The 15140-nt window shown below is 57.5% G+C and overlaps 1 protein-coding gene across 1 annotated transcript in view; it reads right to left on the bottom strand.

Moving 5' to 3' along the window:
* Positions 1-15140, bottom strand: part of KIF21B (kinesin family member 21B) — a 49737-nt gene that overhangs the window by 13262 nt on the left and 21335 nt on the right. Inside the window, exons 12-27 of the mRNA XM_040636435.1 lie at positions 13064-13145; positions 12485-12602; positions 11516-11707; positions 9559-9758; positions 7643-7750; positions 7104-7172; positions 6323-6555; positions 5775-5922; positions 5342-5536; positions 5141-5242; positions 3688-3853; positions 3440-3491; positions 3196-3253; positions 2244-2449; positions 2091-2165; positions 283-396 (exon numbers count right to left, since the gene is read on the bottom strand). Of these exons, the coding sequence (XP_040492369.1) occupies positions 283-396; positions 2091-2165; positions 2244-2449; positions 3196-3253; positions 3440-3491; positions 3688-3853; positions 5141-5242; positions 5342-5536; positions 5775-5922; positions 6323-6555; positions 7104-7172; positions 7643-7750; positions 9559-9758; positions 11516-11707; positions 12485-12602; positions 13064-13145 (2118 nt within the window). The remainder of the gene's footprint in view (positions 1-282; positions 397-2090; positions 2166-2243; positions 2450-3195; positions 3254-3439; positions 3492-3687; positions 3854-5140; positions 5243-5341; positions 5537-5774; positions 5923-6322; positions 6556-7103; positions 7173-7642; positions 7751-9558; positions 9759-11515; positions 11708-12484; positions 12603-13063; positions 13146-15140) is intronic.

Here is a 15140-nt window from a genome sequence, read left to right on the forward strand (position 1 = left end):
GTCCCTGTGGGGGCCTGACCTGCACGCACATCCCCACCTGCCTGCTCGCCATCCCCGTGGCTTGCTTCTTGCCCTCTCCTGAGGCCCCAGCAGGCTGGGGGTAAAGGAAGGGTCCGAGGTTGGAACAGAAAGGGCAGAGATGCCCAAAGAGGAGCTGCGGAGCCTCATGTCTCGGAGGGGCTGGGACAGCGTGGTTAGGGGCCGCCCAGCTGCCCGGGCCCCGCCTGCGGCAAGGATCAGCCCCGCTCATCCGCGCCCTCCCCGGCCCACCCTGGCTCTTACTTGTCCAGTGCTGAGCCTTGGCTCTGATTACTGGTGAGACGAGAGAAGACGTTCCGGTCGTTGCGGGGCCGAGTAGGAGGGGATGAGGGGGGCGTGAATCCCACATCCGTGGACCTGGCGAGTGGGGACAGAGCAGCACCGGTCAGCGAGCACACCCCCGGCGCACAGTCTCACACCGCGCAGTGCTTCCAGCAGCTCCTCTGTCTGGGTGGGGAGACCCGCGGGGCAGGGCCCAGATTCAGCACCCGGCTGCTCTTCAGAGGCAGCCCGCCATCATTACTCACGGATGCCATAGCTGGAATTCACCTGCTCATTACAGTGTATTAGCAATCGCAAGTTAACTCTCACAGGGCTTTGGGGGCCATTCCCAGAGCAGCGAAAAATTCAAGTCCCCAAACGCACACGTTCCCAGCGGAGGTCAAATGAGGGCACCCTTTGCCTGCCTGCTTTCATGCTGTCACCAAGAGGCCTTCCTGTGAGCTATTCAGGGCCATGTTTTTTGCATTTTTGTGCTTTTCATTGGTGATTCACTGTTTAAAACGCCCCCAAAGCATAGTGCCGAAGGGCTGTCTGGCACGTGTCTAAGCACATGAAGGCTGTGCTGTGTCTCATGGAGAAAATACGTGTGTTAGAGAAGCTTCATTCAGGGGTGAGTTACAATGCTGCTGGATACAAGTTCAATGTTAATGAATCAACAATATATACTGACTAAGGTGCCTTTAAACAGAACACACGTAAAGCAAAGTTCCGTATTGATTGGCTGATAAAATATTGTGACCAGAAGCCCTCAAGAACCCAACCCCGGATATCCCCAGGAGCAGTGGTTCCGTATCCGCTAATTCAGTGTTCACGGTGACTTGACAGAACGTTAAGTACTGTGAATACTGAGGACTGACTGTAACATCAGGGAAGAGTCGAGGAGGCTTCATCGCACCACCCCATTCCAATAGCGCAACAATCCTCTCTTGGAAAGTTGTCAGGTTTGGCCTAAATCCTCCCTTCCTTTGAAGGGTCTTCACGAGTTCGACCTAAGTCCCTCAGACTGCTGCTGAAGTGTGTTCTCTCAGTTCATGAGCGAAGTGACGGTCTGCAAGGCCCCAAGTGTACAGATATCCACGCAACTCCTCCCACCAAAGGCCCCCACCGCCAGCCACCAGCAGGGGCATGTGCCCAGGCTTTGGATAGGAGGGAAGGCTGGGAGCCTGAGCAAGTCCTCCCGCCTCCTGTCAGGTGGGAAGAGGTCACCCTGACCCCTGCTCTTCTACTACTTAGCTGTATGGCTGGAGAAAGCCATCAAACCTCTCTGAAAATTAAGTGCATGGACCAGATGACCGTACAAGGCATCTGGCGATCTGGCGATCTGCAGAATCTCTGTGGGTCCCGGTCCTATGTGTAGCTGACCAATTAGAGACTTGTCCACCATTCTGCAATCAGCTCCTGGTTTTTCTTTAAACGTCTACACTCCTCTCACATGATAAGACCTTAGAAAGGGCCAAGGCCTCGCAAGGACCCCTGGTCATGAACTGAAGCACATCAGTACAAAGACTACGAAGCCACCGACGCTGAGCCTGCACCAGCCAACAGTTTGGCAGCGGGCTGAGCCATCCCGTTCAAGGTGCTTATGGAGATTATGTTTCCGGAGCCCATGCCTGACGGGATGGGAAGGGACCACTGTGGGAAGCGGAATGACGTAGTGAGACTGGCCCAGATTATAGTAGGCACGGTGACCTCCAGAGCAGAACATCACGGCGACTCACACACCCCAGGCCGGCCGCGACTCTGGTGCAGGTTCTGAAACACGCTCTCACCTAATGGGCTGCCCTCGGTCATACGACTTCCTTCGGGTCAGAGGGGATGTCTCCGTGGCTCGAGACTGCCGGGGGCTAGAACAGAAGGGTCCCGTGAGGTCCAGACCAAACTCCCTGCCCACCCTGACCCATACCCGCGGCTCCCCTCCTTACAAAGTGCTTCCTCTGGTGGGCAGGCTGATGGTGCGCGAGACCTTGTCCCGGTGGTAGGGGTCTCGGACGGAGAAGCCCACTCCGTCCTCTTTGATCTCAACAAGGGAGGCCAGGGACTTGGTGATGTTCTTGGTGGAGATATCCAGTGGGGGACCCAGGCACTCGGCGGACACGGCCTTCATTTGGGCAGACAGCTTGGGCTCACCCTGGGAATGGAAGGACTGGGGTGAACCTACTTGCCCCAACATAAAGGGGGGCCAGGAGAGTTCTAATGAAGGAAATAATGCCTCTTGGCCTACGGTAGAACTACTGATGGAAGATCCAGGTGAAGAGCACCCCAGGACCCTCTCTCAGGGCTTGGAGAGAAGCCAAAGCAACCACAAGGGTTTTACTGCCCTTATTCAGACTCTGCACACGCAGAACGCCCACACTGACCTCTTTGCTGGTCACCACCTAATCAGTTTATCCCAAAACCATGCACAATTCACTGTTCCCAGTATGCAGTCCGCCCGCACCCTTCTCTGTTGTATAAATCCTGCTTCTCAGTTCAAACTAATAACTGACCCCTCGTTGGCAGGTGAACTACCCCACTTGACTCCCATACTGCTGAATCAGTAATCTGCATGCAGCATAACTAGAGGTCTAGCCTTAGTCTTTGACTCGAGCATGAGCCAGAGTCTTAGGTGGGGAATGGGGAGATTTCTGAAAGCAGGGCCTCTGGCTCCACTGACATCGCTAGGCAGGGACTCGAGCCATTTCTCCCACCTTCTACCCACCTCAAAAAGAATGGGTTGTAACTGGTTATATATCTGGGCACCTCCCAATTTCCAACCAGGGCACCTCCATCCCAGCTGGAGGCCATACTGGGTCAGGGCCGGGGGCTGAGGTGGAGACCAGGCTGTAGGGAGACCGCCCTGCTGCAGCCTACTGTCTGCCTTCCCGTGGCGCTCACCTTGAACTTGAAGTCATCATGGCTGGTGGAACCTTTCATGGTAAACGACTGGGAGAAGCTAAGGAAGAAGCAGAGGGAGTTCAGGATCCTGTGAACCTATGCTCTGGCTCTCGGAGCCTTAGACTCGTGGGTCCCAAAGAGCCCCCAAATCTAGGCTTAGCCCCGGGACCCTTTGGCAACCCGCCACCCCCAGCCCCAGGTTCATGCTGTGAGCCGACCTCTCACTCTCGACTTGGAAACTCACCTCCCCTCAGAGAACTCTGAGACCTCCTCATCCGTGCTGGCATAGCCATTCTCTGTGGGAGGAGGAGAGAGGAGGGTTGAGAGGCCCCAACAGACAGAGGGGAGAGGGCTTGGCCTCCCTCCCACATCTCATCCACTGGCATCAGACTGGGGCTCTTGAGGGAGTACCGGGGAGGTGAGGGTCCCCCCAGGGGCTGGAGCTAGGGAGCGCTGGGAGAATCTCGAGACCTTTGCCCACGGCCACCATACCCTGCTGCACATTATAGATGAGGGCCTGCAGCTCGGGGTGTGCCTCCGCCTTCTCTCGCAGGGCGTCCAGCAGCAGGTGGTTCTGAGAGGAGCCTGCTATGTCTGTCTGCCTCAGCCGTCCCTCCAGCAGCCGGATCTGGGCCTCCTTCTGCGCCACTTGTAGCCCCTGCGGGCAGGGAGCCAGGCGTGCGGTTACGCTCCCCAGCCTGGGATTGCGGGCACCCTCCTCACCATCCCCATACCACCTGCTCCCGAGACACCCTGGGGGGTGCCCCTCCCCATTCCCCTCGGACCCGCCCCAGAGCTGGGCTGACTCCCCGACATCCCCCTCGGACCCGCCCCAGAGCCGGGCTGACTCCCCGACATTCCCCTCGCAGCTGCCCCAAACCAGAGATGCATCCCTCCACCCTCTTTAACTTTCCTCGTGTCCACACGGTAGTGGAGATTGCCTTAGGCTACACTTCCTTGTTATGGGCTGGACTGTGTCCCTGCCCTCCCAAATTCCTATGCTGACACTCTAACCCCCAGTACCTCAGAACATGACTGTATTTGGAGATAGGGTCTTGAAAGAGGTAATTATGTTAAAATGGGGTTTTTAGGGTGGGCCCTAATCCAATACCCCTGGTGGCCTTAGAGGAAGTTAGGACACAGGCACACACGGAGGGAACACAGCACGAAGCGAGAAGGCAGTCCCTTACAAACCAAGGAGAAAGGCCTCGGAAGCCACCGATCCTGCCGACACCCCTAATCTTGGACTTCTAGCTCCAGAACTGAGAAAATCAATCTCTGCTGTTTAGACCCCTGGTCTGTGGGGCTTTGTCACTCAGCGCTAGCAGACTAACAGTCCCCCATACCACGGAGAAGAGCCGGAGCTTCCTGCGGACAGGGTGAGCTCCCCACCCCCTTGCCAGTTACGCTGCGTGCGTACTATGGGGTGCCTGTCCCCAAAAGCCACAGGCCCCGGGGGAAGGAGGCACGTCCTCTGGCCAGCTCTCTGGCAGGGAGAGAGGACAGGAGCACAGTACCTACCTGGGACATCTGATGTTCCAGTATAAACCCCTCAGGAATGAGGGGAATATGGTCTGTCTGTTTCCCGCTGCCCCAGCCCCAACATACACACTTCTGCCAACAGACTCGAGCCCTGCCGTGGACAGGCCTGGACCAGACATGCTGGGTCACTTCTAATGGAGGCCCTGCTATGTGACAGGCATCGTGCCAAGCCCCTGGCACGCATCATCTTGTGAAAACCACGCAGCAAGCAAGGAGCTTGGTATTGTCATCGCCCCCGCTTCAGAGCTTCGGAATCAGAGGCCCGCAGGTAAAGCAGCTTGCTCTAGCCTGTAAGTGATGCCGGTCAGGAGCCAGGCCTGTGTGCTTCCCCACGAGGGGAGATTACCGAGGTGCCTGTGACTGCAGGGCCCACTCCCGCCGAGGAGGTGAGCTGCTAGCCCACCTTGTCGATGGATGCCTTGAGGAAGTTGTCCAGCAGGAGGCGGGCTTCGGCCAGGGAGCAGGAGCTGATGACCACTGATGTGTCCGTGGAGTCCAGCTCCTCCTAGGATGGAGAGGCAGAGACCCCTTGTCACTGAGGCTGCCCCCAACCCCCCTGCATCCCTCCTGCCACCGTCTAGCCTGGGCCAGGCCCCGTGGGCACCTTGGTCTCCTCCAGCTGCACGATGGTGGCCTGGCAGTCGGTGATGCTGTCGTTGATATAGTCAATGTTGGCTGCCAGCACCTCGATCTCCTCGGCCAGCTCCTGCAGCCCCTTCTCCTCCTCCGGGCTCTCAGCCTGCAGGCGCTCCCGCTTCCTCCTCAGCGCCTCCTGCAGGAGGAACAGCTCCTCCCTTTTCTGCAGGGAGGGTGAGGGAGAAGCCTCAGGCTGCTGTCCAGCCCTGCCCACCGTGCCCCTCAGTCCGGGCCCCTGGGTCCCCCTGCACCTCTGGATTCCAGAGCAGGCACAAGGAGCAGGGGGAAAGGGGCTGAGGAGGTCTGATGAGGCAGAGATGTCAGAAGTGCAGAGGACAGGCAGAGGGGAGATGGGAAGGAAGCAGAGGCAGGAGCCCCGGGCTCCTTGTGTCCCGGCCCACCTTGATGAGCCGTTCCATGTCGGCCTCTAGGTTGACAATGGTCATCCTCTGCATGACGATGTCAATGATCCTCCGTTCCAGGGACTGCCACTTGAGCCTCGCAGCCTTACTGAAGCTCTGGCTGGCCCCCTTCTTCTGGAACTTCTTTCTGGGAGACAGATGCAAAGGGAATTGGTTGGGAACACTCCCTTTTTTAAACTTTTTTTCTCAGGTTTTCTGTATTTGGTCACTAAACACTGTTAATAATATGTTCTTTTGAGGAAAAATGCATTTTTAAAATCATTTTGTTGTATTTTATTTTTTTCAGCATAATGAGTGTACTCTTTAATCCCCGTTCCCTATTTCCCCATCCCCCCACCCACCTGGGTAGAAGCACTCTCAACCTCTGGAACTCCATCGACACCCCCAGAGCCCCCAACCCCAGAGCTGACAGCCACGGGGACCCATCACAGGACCCCACTTCCCCTGGGCTCGCCTCTCCCTGGTCCTGCCCCCAGACTTGCACCCCCTCTGCCCACACCGGCCAGGGGACCACCCGTCCGCCTCACCTGGCAGGGCGGGTGCCATTGACAGCAGGCGCTGGGTGGTCCCCCAAAAAGTGGTTGATTTTGCGGTTCCACTGGCGCACGATGCTGGAGACAGAGCGGGCCCCCGATTCAGCCTCCGAGGACGTGGTGCTGGCTGACACCTCAGCCCCTGAGTCCAGCATAGGTGGCTTCAGTCCTGCACGCCCTGCCACCCGCTCAGACATGGGCTTGGCCAGGCGCCTCAGTGCGGACACCTGGGGCCGAGAAAAGAGGAACCCAGTGAGCAGGGGGCCCTGGAACCTGTGAAAAGGCCCAAATTGGGGGGTGCCAGATGGGGCAAACACAGGGGCTGCTCCAGTTTCTATTCATTTATTTTTTTTTAATTTAAAAAAAGCTTTTATTTATTTAAGTATGAGAGAGCAAGCGAGAGAGGGCACGAGCAGGGGGAGCACAGCAGAGGGAGAAGCAGACTCCCTGCTGAGCAAGGAGCCCCACGCGGGGCTTAGTCCAAGGACCCTGGGACCATGACCTGAGCCGAAGGCAGACGCTTAACTGATTGAGTCACCCAGGCATCCCGAGACTTCTATCTTTTTAATTAAGGTCTCGAGCCGCTGGGACCAGAGCCTGCAGCCCTGCCTTCAAGCCTCGGCCCTCTTGTCGAGAAAGGCCCTTATGACAGGCCTCACGCAGGCTCTGCTCCACTGTGTGTGCTGAGTGACAGGGACAGCCAGAGCCACCGGTGGGACGTGGTCCCTCCCAACTCTGGAAGAACTCAGGAGAAGGGGAGCAGAGTCTTGTTCACCTCCTGGGTTTTCCTCCTCAGGACCATCTCCTGCTGCCGCTTCTGGGACTCCAGCGCTCGGATCTGAAACTGTGGGTGAGAGAAGGGGGTTGGGGTCCGCACTTAGGCCCCACAGCCTGGTCTGCCCAGCACTGTTGGCGGAAGCCTGGCTTTTGGGCAGATTCTCAAGCAGCCCAAACTTATTGATAAGATGGGACCCCAAGTTTGGCTCCTCTTCCCACAGGTCACAGTGCAGACCGCTCTCTTGGTGCAGGGAATCCCCTCCGCCTCTCGAACCCGGGGACAGCGGGCTCAGGGCGGCAGCTGCACAGTCCCAGCTCTGACTTGCTGGGGACCCTGGGCAAGGGCCTGCCCTCTCTGGGGCTCGAGTCACCCCCCCCCCAGCACTAGAGGGGGTAGACCAGAAGCCCGCGTGTTTGTGCCCTCCCATGCCAGGCTGCGCCCTGCTGCAAGTGTGACTGTTACTGCTTAGGGTCATGGGAGTCGAGGGGCAGCCAGGCACACAGGGCAGCTGGAGGTCCCCAAGGCCTGCCCCTCACCTCCTGTCGCCGCTGCTCCTTCTTGAGCTGGGCAATCTCCCGGTTCCTCTTAGTCTCCACCAGCCGCCGCCGCTGCTGCTCCTCACGCATCTGTTTCATCAGGGCCACCTGGACAGGCAGGGGTGGTGGGGGCGAGGCTGGGCAGTGGGCCCCCCGCCCCGGGAGGGCCTGGCTCTGAGGATGCTGAGCAGGGGTGGTGGCCTTCCAGGCAGCACTGGCTTGGGGCTCAGGGGTCTGGAGCGAGGGGTCTGCTCCTACTCCTCCGTGGGAGTTGAAGCCCCCACCATCTGGGCAACCTGCCAGAAGGAGGGGCCTTACTGCCAGCCCAGCTGTGCGGTGTAACCACTCTGCAACGTTTAACCCTGCTCCCCACTTTCGGATGTCACAGCCCCTGGCGGCCCCTTCCCCAAGCCACCATCCTGGGTCTGGCCATTCGAGGACCAGCCCAGGGTTGCTAGAGGTGGGTTACCCTCCCTGGGTGGAGTGCTTTCCTCTCGCCCATGGACAGCTGAGCAGGAGACAGGGCTGAGATGAGGGTCCAAGCCGCATTCCAGGGCCAGGCTCACACTGACAACCGTAAGAGCCAGCACCACGTATCGAGAACACGCTATAACCAAGCACTGCTGTTGTGACAGCCACAGGAGAGAGGTGTTACCATTCTCGTTTCATAAACAAGGAAATGAACCTCAGAGAGACAAATGACTTAGAGTCATAAAGCTGGGCACGAACGGTCAGACTTTTGGCCCAGGTCATTTTGCACCCCCCCAAATCTAGCTTTTACCATAGCCCCAGGGATGACAGCATGCCAGTTCAGAGCAAAGCAAGTGGTCAGGCATAGAAAGCCTGGAACCTGGAGTTGTCAGAGCTGTGGCAAGGGCACAGAGAGTACCCTCGGTGTGGCCGGAGATGACCCAACCTGATAGAGAGCCATGTACCTGGGGCCCTGCGGCATCCGCCCCCTCCCGCCGCGTCCTGGTGCCCAAAGCATGACAGTGCAATGTACGCAGGGCTTTAGACACTTTCCAAGTGACAGGGAATAATAGTCACGTGGAGGTTGATCCTTCCTCCACCACGGAGGCCTCAGACATGACCAGAAACATCACTAGCCTGCACTGCCCTGAGGACAGTCTTGAGAGGAAATGGCCTGGGAGGGAGGGAGGCGAGGCTCTAAAGGGGCTGGCGGCTGGTGGGGTTGGCTTCCGTCTCAGACGGCAGGCTCTGCAAGGGTGAATCTACAGAGGAAGGCTCGCTGCTGCCGGGTCTTCGGGGTCCAGAATGAGGATTCTCCCCAAAGACTGGCACCGAGCAGAGCAGCCCAGGCCTGACCTGAGAACTGCGGCATGCTAGAAGTTGTGTGCAAACCTGAGCTGGCAGTCTCTGCTGGGGTCAGGGGTCAGAGGCTTCCTAGGGAAGAGCTGTGTTCCCCTAGACGGAGGGCGATCCGCCCAAAGTTGCACACCTCACTTTCCCATGCACAAAACACGATTAATAACAGGACCTCCTTCACGAGCTTCTCCTCAGGACTTTAGTATGCTCGTGCATGTTAGGCAACTAGCCTAGAGCCTGGCCACAGCAAGCGTTCAATTGATGGTATGATAATTATCATTACCATAGGCAAAGGCTGCCCCCACGAGAGGCCTCAGCGGTACTCGCGTAGCCCAGCCACAAGTGTGGTGCTGGTGCAGTTTCCTACCAGAGGGGGCAGTGTTGAGCAGCACCCCGCGGAGCTCCTGGCCTGCCCCTCTACTAGGAGAGGTGGCTCCCCCTGGAGGAGGACCCTGGCTCAGAGGACAGTGCGCAGGACGAGGATGTGTGCTGTGCCTGAAGAAGACTGTCCATGCTCATAGCGATGATTATTATTAACATCGTAAGTGGGTTTTAAGAAGACACCCCATGGCCACCCCCCTGACCCCTACCTTGGCCTTCTTCATCTCAGCCACCTCGGCCTGCAGCTTCTTCAGCTCCCTCTCGTAGCGGGACTGGTTTTTGAGCAGCCGTGCGTGCTCCTTCTGCGCGGCCTGCAGCTTCTGCAGGTCCCGGTTCATCTCCCGCAGCCGCTTCTCGTAGTCAGCCTTGATCTTGTTGGCCTTCTCCTCCGTGTAGCACTCCATGGTGCCTGAGAGCGGTAAGAGGTGGCTGTCAGTGCCCTGCATCCCCGAGGGTTCTATCAGCTTCGGGCTCACAGAGGGTGGGAGGGGGGGCAGGAGCCTGGGTTCTAGACTCACCCCAGGACTGTGAGCAGGTCACACCCCTCTGTGTGCCTGTTTCTTATTTACACAAGGAGGGGATCAGGCTGGAAGAGGCCAACTCCCCTTCCTGCTCCATCATTCTATGGGACCTTGAGGGGGTGTTTTCATCTCAAGATCTCTGAGCCTCTGGTCCCCAGTTTCCTGTGAGGGTCCTGTGGGCCACCCCTGCTGGCTCGGTTTGGACCCATGACTGGAGGAAAGGGTCGGGCCAGTGGGAAGGAAAGAGCTAGTAAGAAGACAGTGGTGTGGGCCAGAGCAGAAGGAGAAGCAGATTCTCTATCCTTGACCTTTGCTACCTGAAATGCCAACAGGCGTCTCCATGGAGACGTGTGGCAGACATCTCCAGCTTAACAGGCACAAACAGACTCCCAATCTCTGTTTCCCTCACCCCAGAAGGCTTCCCCTCTCCGTAGATGTCATCACCACCCTTCCAGAAGCTTGAAGCCTGGAGACGTCCTTGGCTCCCCTTACATCCTCCAACCAGTTAATCAACAAAACGTTTTGTCTCTACCTTTGAAATGTATCCAGAACGGGACCACTCCTCACCACCTCCTGCCTAAATCCTCTTTCACTAGGTTCTTTGGTTTTCTTTTTTAAAAATTTTTTCCCCAAGGATTCACCAGGATCTTTGTTAACGGTTTTCTAACTGGCCTCAAGCCACCACTTTCATTCCCCTACCCAGCAGCCAGTGATCACACCAACATGCTTTTAAAACCTACATCACATTCCTCTCTCAAAACTCCACACCTTCCCATCTCTCTCAGAGAACAAAGCAATGTCCTTATAATGACGGGTGTGACCTGGTCCCGTAGTTAGTTCTTGCATTATCCCATCTCTTGTCACTGTCCCCTTTCACTGTGTTCCCGAGGTCCGTCCCTTGTTATTCCACCAACATGCCAGGCATACTCCCACCTCCGGGGCTCGGCATCTTCTGTTCTCTGCCTGGAGTGCTCAGCCCGTGCTCACTCTCCGCGAGACTTCTCTCACCTCCTTCGGGTCTGCTCACATGTCACCTTCTCCGAGATGCCTTCCATGACTGCCCTTTATAAAACTCCACTCCACTCCTCGCCATGCCCTGTCCTCCTTCCCTGCTCTGTTTTTTTCATGGTACTGACCACCACCGGGCACGTTACACACTCTGCTTATTTATCTTATTTACGTCTGTCCCTCCCCGCCAGACCGTACGCTTCACGAAGCTGGAATTCTGCTCACCCCAATACCTCTAGCGCCTAGAGTAATATCAGCTCTGTAAGGTGGAGTCAACAAATATTTGCTGAGTAAGCGAATGAATGAGAAACAGTGATTGAATGAATGTGCTAAGAGCAAGTGTAAAGAAGCTAGAATGTGACAAGTTGGTTTGTAAATGGGTTTAAAGGAAAATATTCGAGGAACTGAATGCAGAAAAAAAGGTGAGGAGTGCCATGCCCATGTGCCTAGGGAAATAAAGGATTCTAATACTTAAGATGCTAATAAAAAATAACAATAATAAATGTAAAATGTGGCAGAGAATTAGGGTTAGTTAGGTGGGTCAGAGGGCCACAGTGCAAATCGGGCAAAATTGGGACCGGGCAAATCCCAAAGGTGCCAGGGGCCGGGGGGCCGGGCGGGCTAGCGCGGGCCTCACTGAGGTTCTGCAGCACGCGGTCACGCTCCAGCTGTGTGTCTCGGATCTTGTTCTGAAGCAGAATCAGCTTCTCCTCGTACTGGTGTTTGAGTGTCTGCAGCCGTCGCTGGCTGTTCTCCAGCTCGTCGATCAGCTTCTGCTTGATCTCGATCTCACATGTCAGGTCGGCCAGGTCGGCCTGGAAGTTCACCTCTGCGGGGCAGAGACAGGCTCCATCCAGTGCCAGGGGCTTAGGGCGGGAGGGGGGTGCTGGGGGCTTTCCTCTAGTCAGCCACGAGCAGTCGGTGACCAGAGGCTGGAGGCAAGGATAAATGCCATGGTGGGTAAGGGCTGCCAGGCGGGGCGACACATTTGAAGACCAGCCTCAGAGACTGGAGGCTGGCCCAGGAGCCTGGTTGGGGGCAGGGAGCATCTAGGCATCCCACCACACCAGCTGTGCCCAGAGGCCAAGGTCTACCTGTCGTAGATGGCATGGGACCCAGCCTGGAGGAGGAGGGCTGTGGGTCAGAAATGACGGCAGGGTAGAGCTGACAGGGCAAGTGCCCCCACTTAGAGGAGTGGGTTTCAACACCATTCAAGGCCCAGCTCTGCACCTACCATGCTGGGGAAAGTCACTAGACTTCTCTGAACTTGGGGGGCTCCAAACACCTATGCACAGGGTTGTAGTGAGAACTGAAAACCTCAGGCCATGTGGAGGGTTGGGTGCTGCCATCCTTATCACTGCTGTTGGTGGTGGTGGTGGTGGTGGCAGCGGTGGTGGTATCATGTCTGGGAGTTCCGGGACCCACGTGTCCACATTCTTTGAGAACTCAAGTAAGGCCTGACCCCAGCCAAGGGGGCATCTGGCTGAGGGTCTTGTAACTGGAGGGTCTGAGCAGTTTCTCTGGGCCCAGTGCTGACTGACAGCCGGCCCCGGGCACCTGCCATTTGGCATGTCGCCTCCCCCTGCCCCAGCCTGGGCATACACACCCTTCTCGTCAGGGTCTGAGTCCGAGTCCACCAGGCTCTCCTCACTGCCCGAGTCCTCGTCTTCATCCTCGCGCCCCTCCTCCTCCTCACAGCCACTCTCGTCTCGCTCTTCCTCCTCCTGGGCACCGAGCACCATTAGGGGTGGCCAGTGGGCTCTCCTTACTCAGGCTGGGCCTGGCCTCAGGGAGGAGAGCCCAGAAGCAGAGGGAGTCTGGACAAGGCCTCAGGTGTGTCAAGAGGGTGGGGAACGGGGCAGACCACGGTCAGGGCCCCTTGTGCCCACCCCCAGTGCCGAAAGAGTACCACCTGACTCCCCCAACAGCCTGGGCACAGCTGCTCTAGGAAAGCCTCCCTGCCCAGCCTCACCCACTGGGAATGAGGTGGGGGGGAACTGAGGGATGGAGATCACCATGGCAACCAGTCAGCCATACAAGGAAGTTCAGGGACCAACTCAACTGGAGGCAGACCTAAGCCTCTCCCCCACCCTGCCAAGGTGGTCGTGGGGGTCCCTCCACTCGGCAGGGACACGGGGGTGGGGGGGGAAGCATGGAGAGGGGAGGGGACGGGGCAGTCCCTCACCTCCTCAGCCTCATTCTCATCGGTCTCCTCACTGTTTTCCTGTTGGAGTTTTGCCCTCTTTTTGAAGGCCTCCTTCTCTGGGCTGCCCAGGAGTGAAGGGTAGGCCAGGTTAGCTTTGAGCATGTGGCAGGGGGTGGCAGGGGGTGGCAGGGGGTGGCAGGGGAGGGATAGGAATGTCTGGTCTGAAGGGCAGGAGGATGGGGCCGGTTCCCGTTCTGTGGAGAATCTGGCTGCTCCTCTTCACCCCCCCCCACCCCCGTCTAGAATTAACCCTGGGTAATCTCCACCCTCCCCTCGGGGGAAGGTGCAGCATTAGAGAAAGGGTGAGGGGCTTCTGCCCAAAAGGCTGAGCAAATGTGCTCGGTGAGCTCCCAAGCAGTCCCGGGGCAGCGCCGGCTACACGCAGGGGGGCAGCAGTGCTCCTGGAGAGCCCGCAAAGCTGGGGCGCACTCGCCTCACCTCTTTCTCCGCTGCCTGACCTCCTTCTTCTTGAGCCGCTCCAGGTCCTGCTTGGCCCGGCGGATCACCTCCGAGGCGTCCTCCATGGAGCTGGCCGGGCTGCCCCCGAAGGCCGCAGCGCCTGGAGACGCGCCCAGGGAGTAGGGGCTCCGAGCCGAGGCCCGGGAGAGGCTGCGGCGCAGGGACTCGTTCATGGCCTCACTCTCCAGGAGCTTCGTCCTGCGTGGGGAGAGCCAGCGGGTGAGCCGACACTGCCCCGGGCTCTGGCCCTGCTCAGGCCCTCCTCCACGGCTCCCAGACGCGCTGGGACGCACTCACCGCAGCTCCTCAATCTCCCGGATGTAGTTCTGGATCAGCGCACCAATGGCCTCATTGCCATCACCTGGAGAGGGAAGGCGGCGGGGAGAGGGCAACACAGAGGGTAAGGAACGGCAAGGACCTGCGGCCCGGAACTGGTGGTCTTGTACCCGGGCCTCCAATAGGGTACCACACATGGGCCTTTCCCCAGAAGGAATCTACATTGAAGAAACACCTGTCCATGCGATGGGTATATGCAAGCACGGCGGGAGACAGCAGGAATCAGAAACAACCAAGCTCCATCCGGAGAGGAATGCTATCGGACAGTGTTCACTATCCTCACATAGGGAACACTGTGCCGTTTACAAGAATCAAGTAGGTTCCTATGTTTTAACATGGGAAGATCTCCAAAGCATAATGCTAAGTGAAAGTGGGAAGCCAAAGGACAATACACATGGTCTCCTACACAGAAAAAGAAAGGGCAGTATATATTCGCACACACACCTATGTGCATACGTACATACGAATATACATTCACGCTTGGAGCAAAGGTACGGACAAAGGTGTGGGCAAATGTGCACGGGCTACTTCTAAGTAGAGAGGACGTGGAGTGGAGAGTCTAATGAGGGGGGATTTTTAACCTTTACTTTATACACCCATGTTAAGCAAGGACGGTGTATTCATGTATTGCTGATGGTCATAAAAAAGGTTTTAAATCAATTGGGGGGTGCCTGGGTGGCTCAGTTAGCTAAGCATCTAACTCCTGATTTCGGCTCAGGTCATGATCTCAGGGTTGTGAGATCGAGCCCCATGTGGGCTCTGTGCTCAGTGGGGAGTCTGCTTGAGATTCTCTCTCTTCCTCTCCCTCTGCCACTGCCCCCTCACCCTGCCTCTCTCTCTCTCTCAAATAAATAAATCTTTTTAAAAAATCAATTGGAAAAAATTCATAAATGCACTGATCTGTGAATTGATTTGCTGGCCCAGCTTGCCTAATATCCTAGGGTCAGTATGGGGACAGGGGGTCCCGGCCGTTGGGTGTCTGAGCTAGCCTGGTGCACCCCGACTTACCAGCCTTGGCCAGGAGCAGATTAGCCTCCTGGCTCATGAGTTGAGTGACGCGGTTGTTGATGGCATCGATGGCCTCCTGCATGGCCTTCACCCGCAGACGCAGTGCCCCATTCTCCTTCTGCAGCATGGCATTCTCCCGGAACAGGTCACTGTAGCCCTCCGCACCATCCTCCCCGATCACCCTCTTGCCCTGGGACGAGGGGCGGGCAGGGAGCAGTCAGGTGCCAGAGCTCGCAGGGCGGGAAAGGGCTGG

Source organism: Ursus maritimus, unplaced genomic scaffold, assembly GCF_017311325.1.
Source record: "Ursus maritimus isolate PB19 unplaced genomic scaffold, ASM1731132v1 scaffold_2, whole genome shotgun sequence".
NCBI classification, from domain to species: domain Eukaryota; kingdom Metazoa; phylum Chordata; class Mammalia; order Carnivora; family Ursidae; genus Ursus; species Ursus maritimus.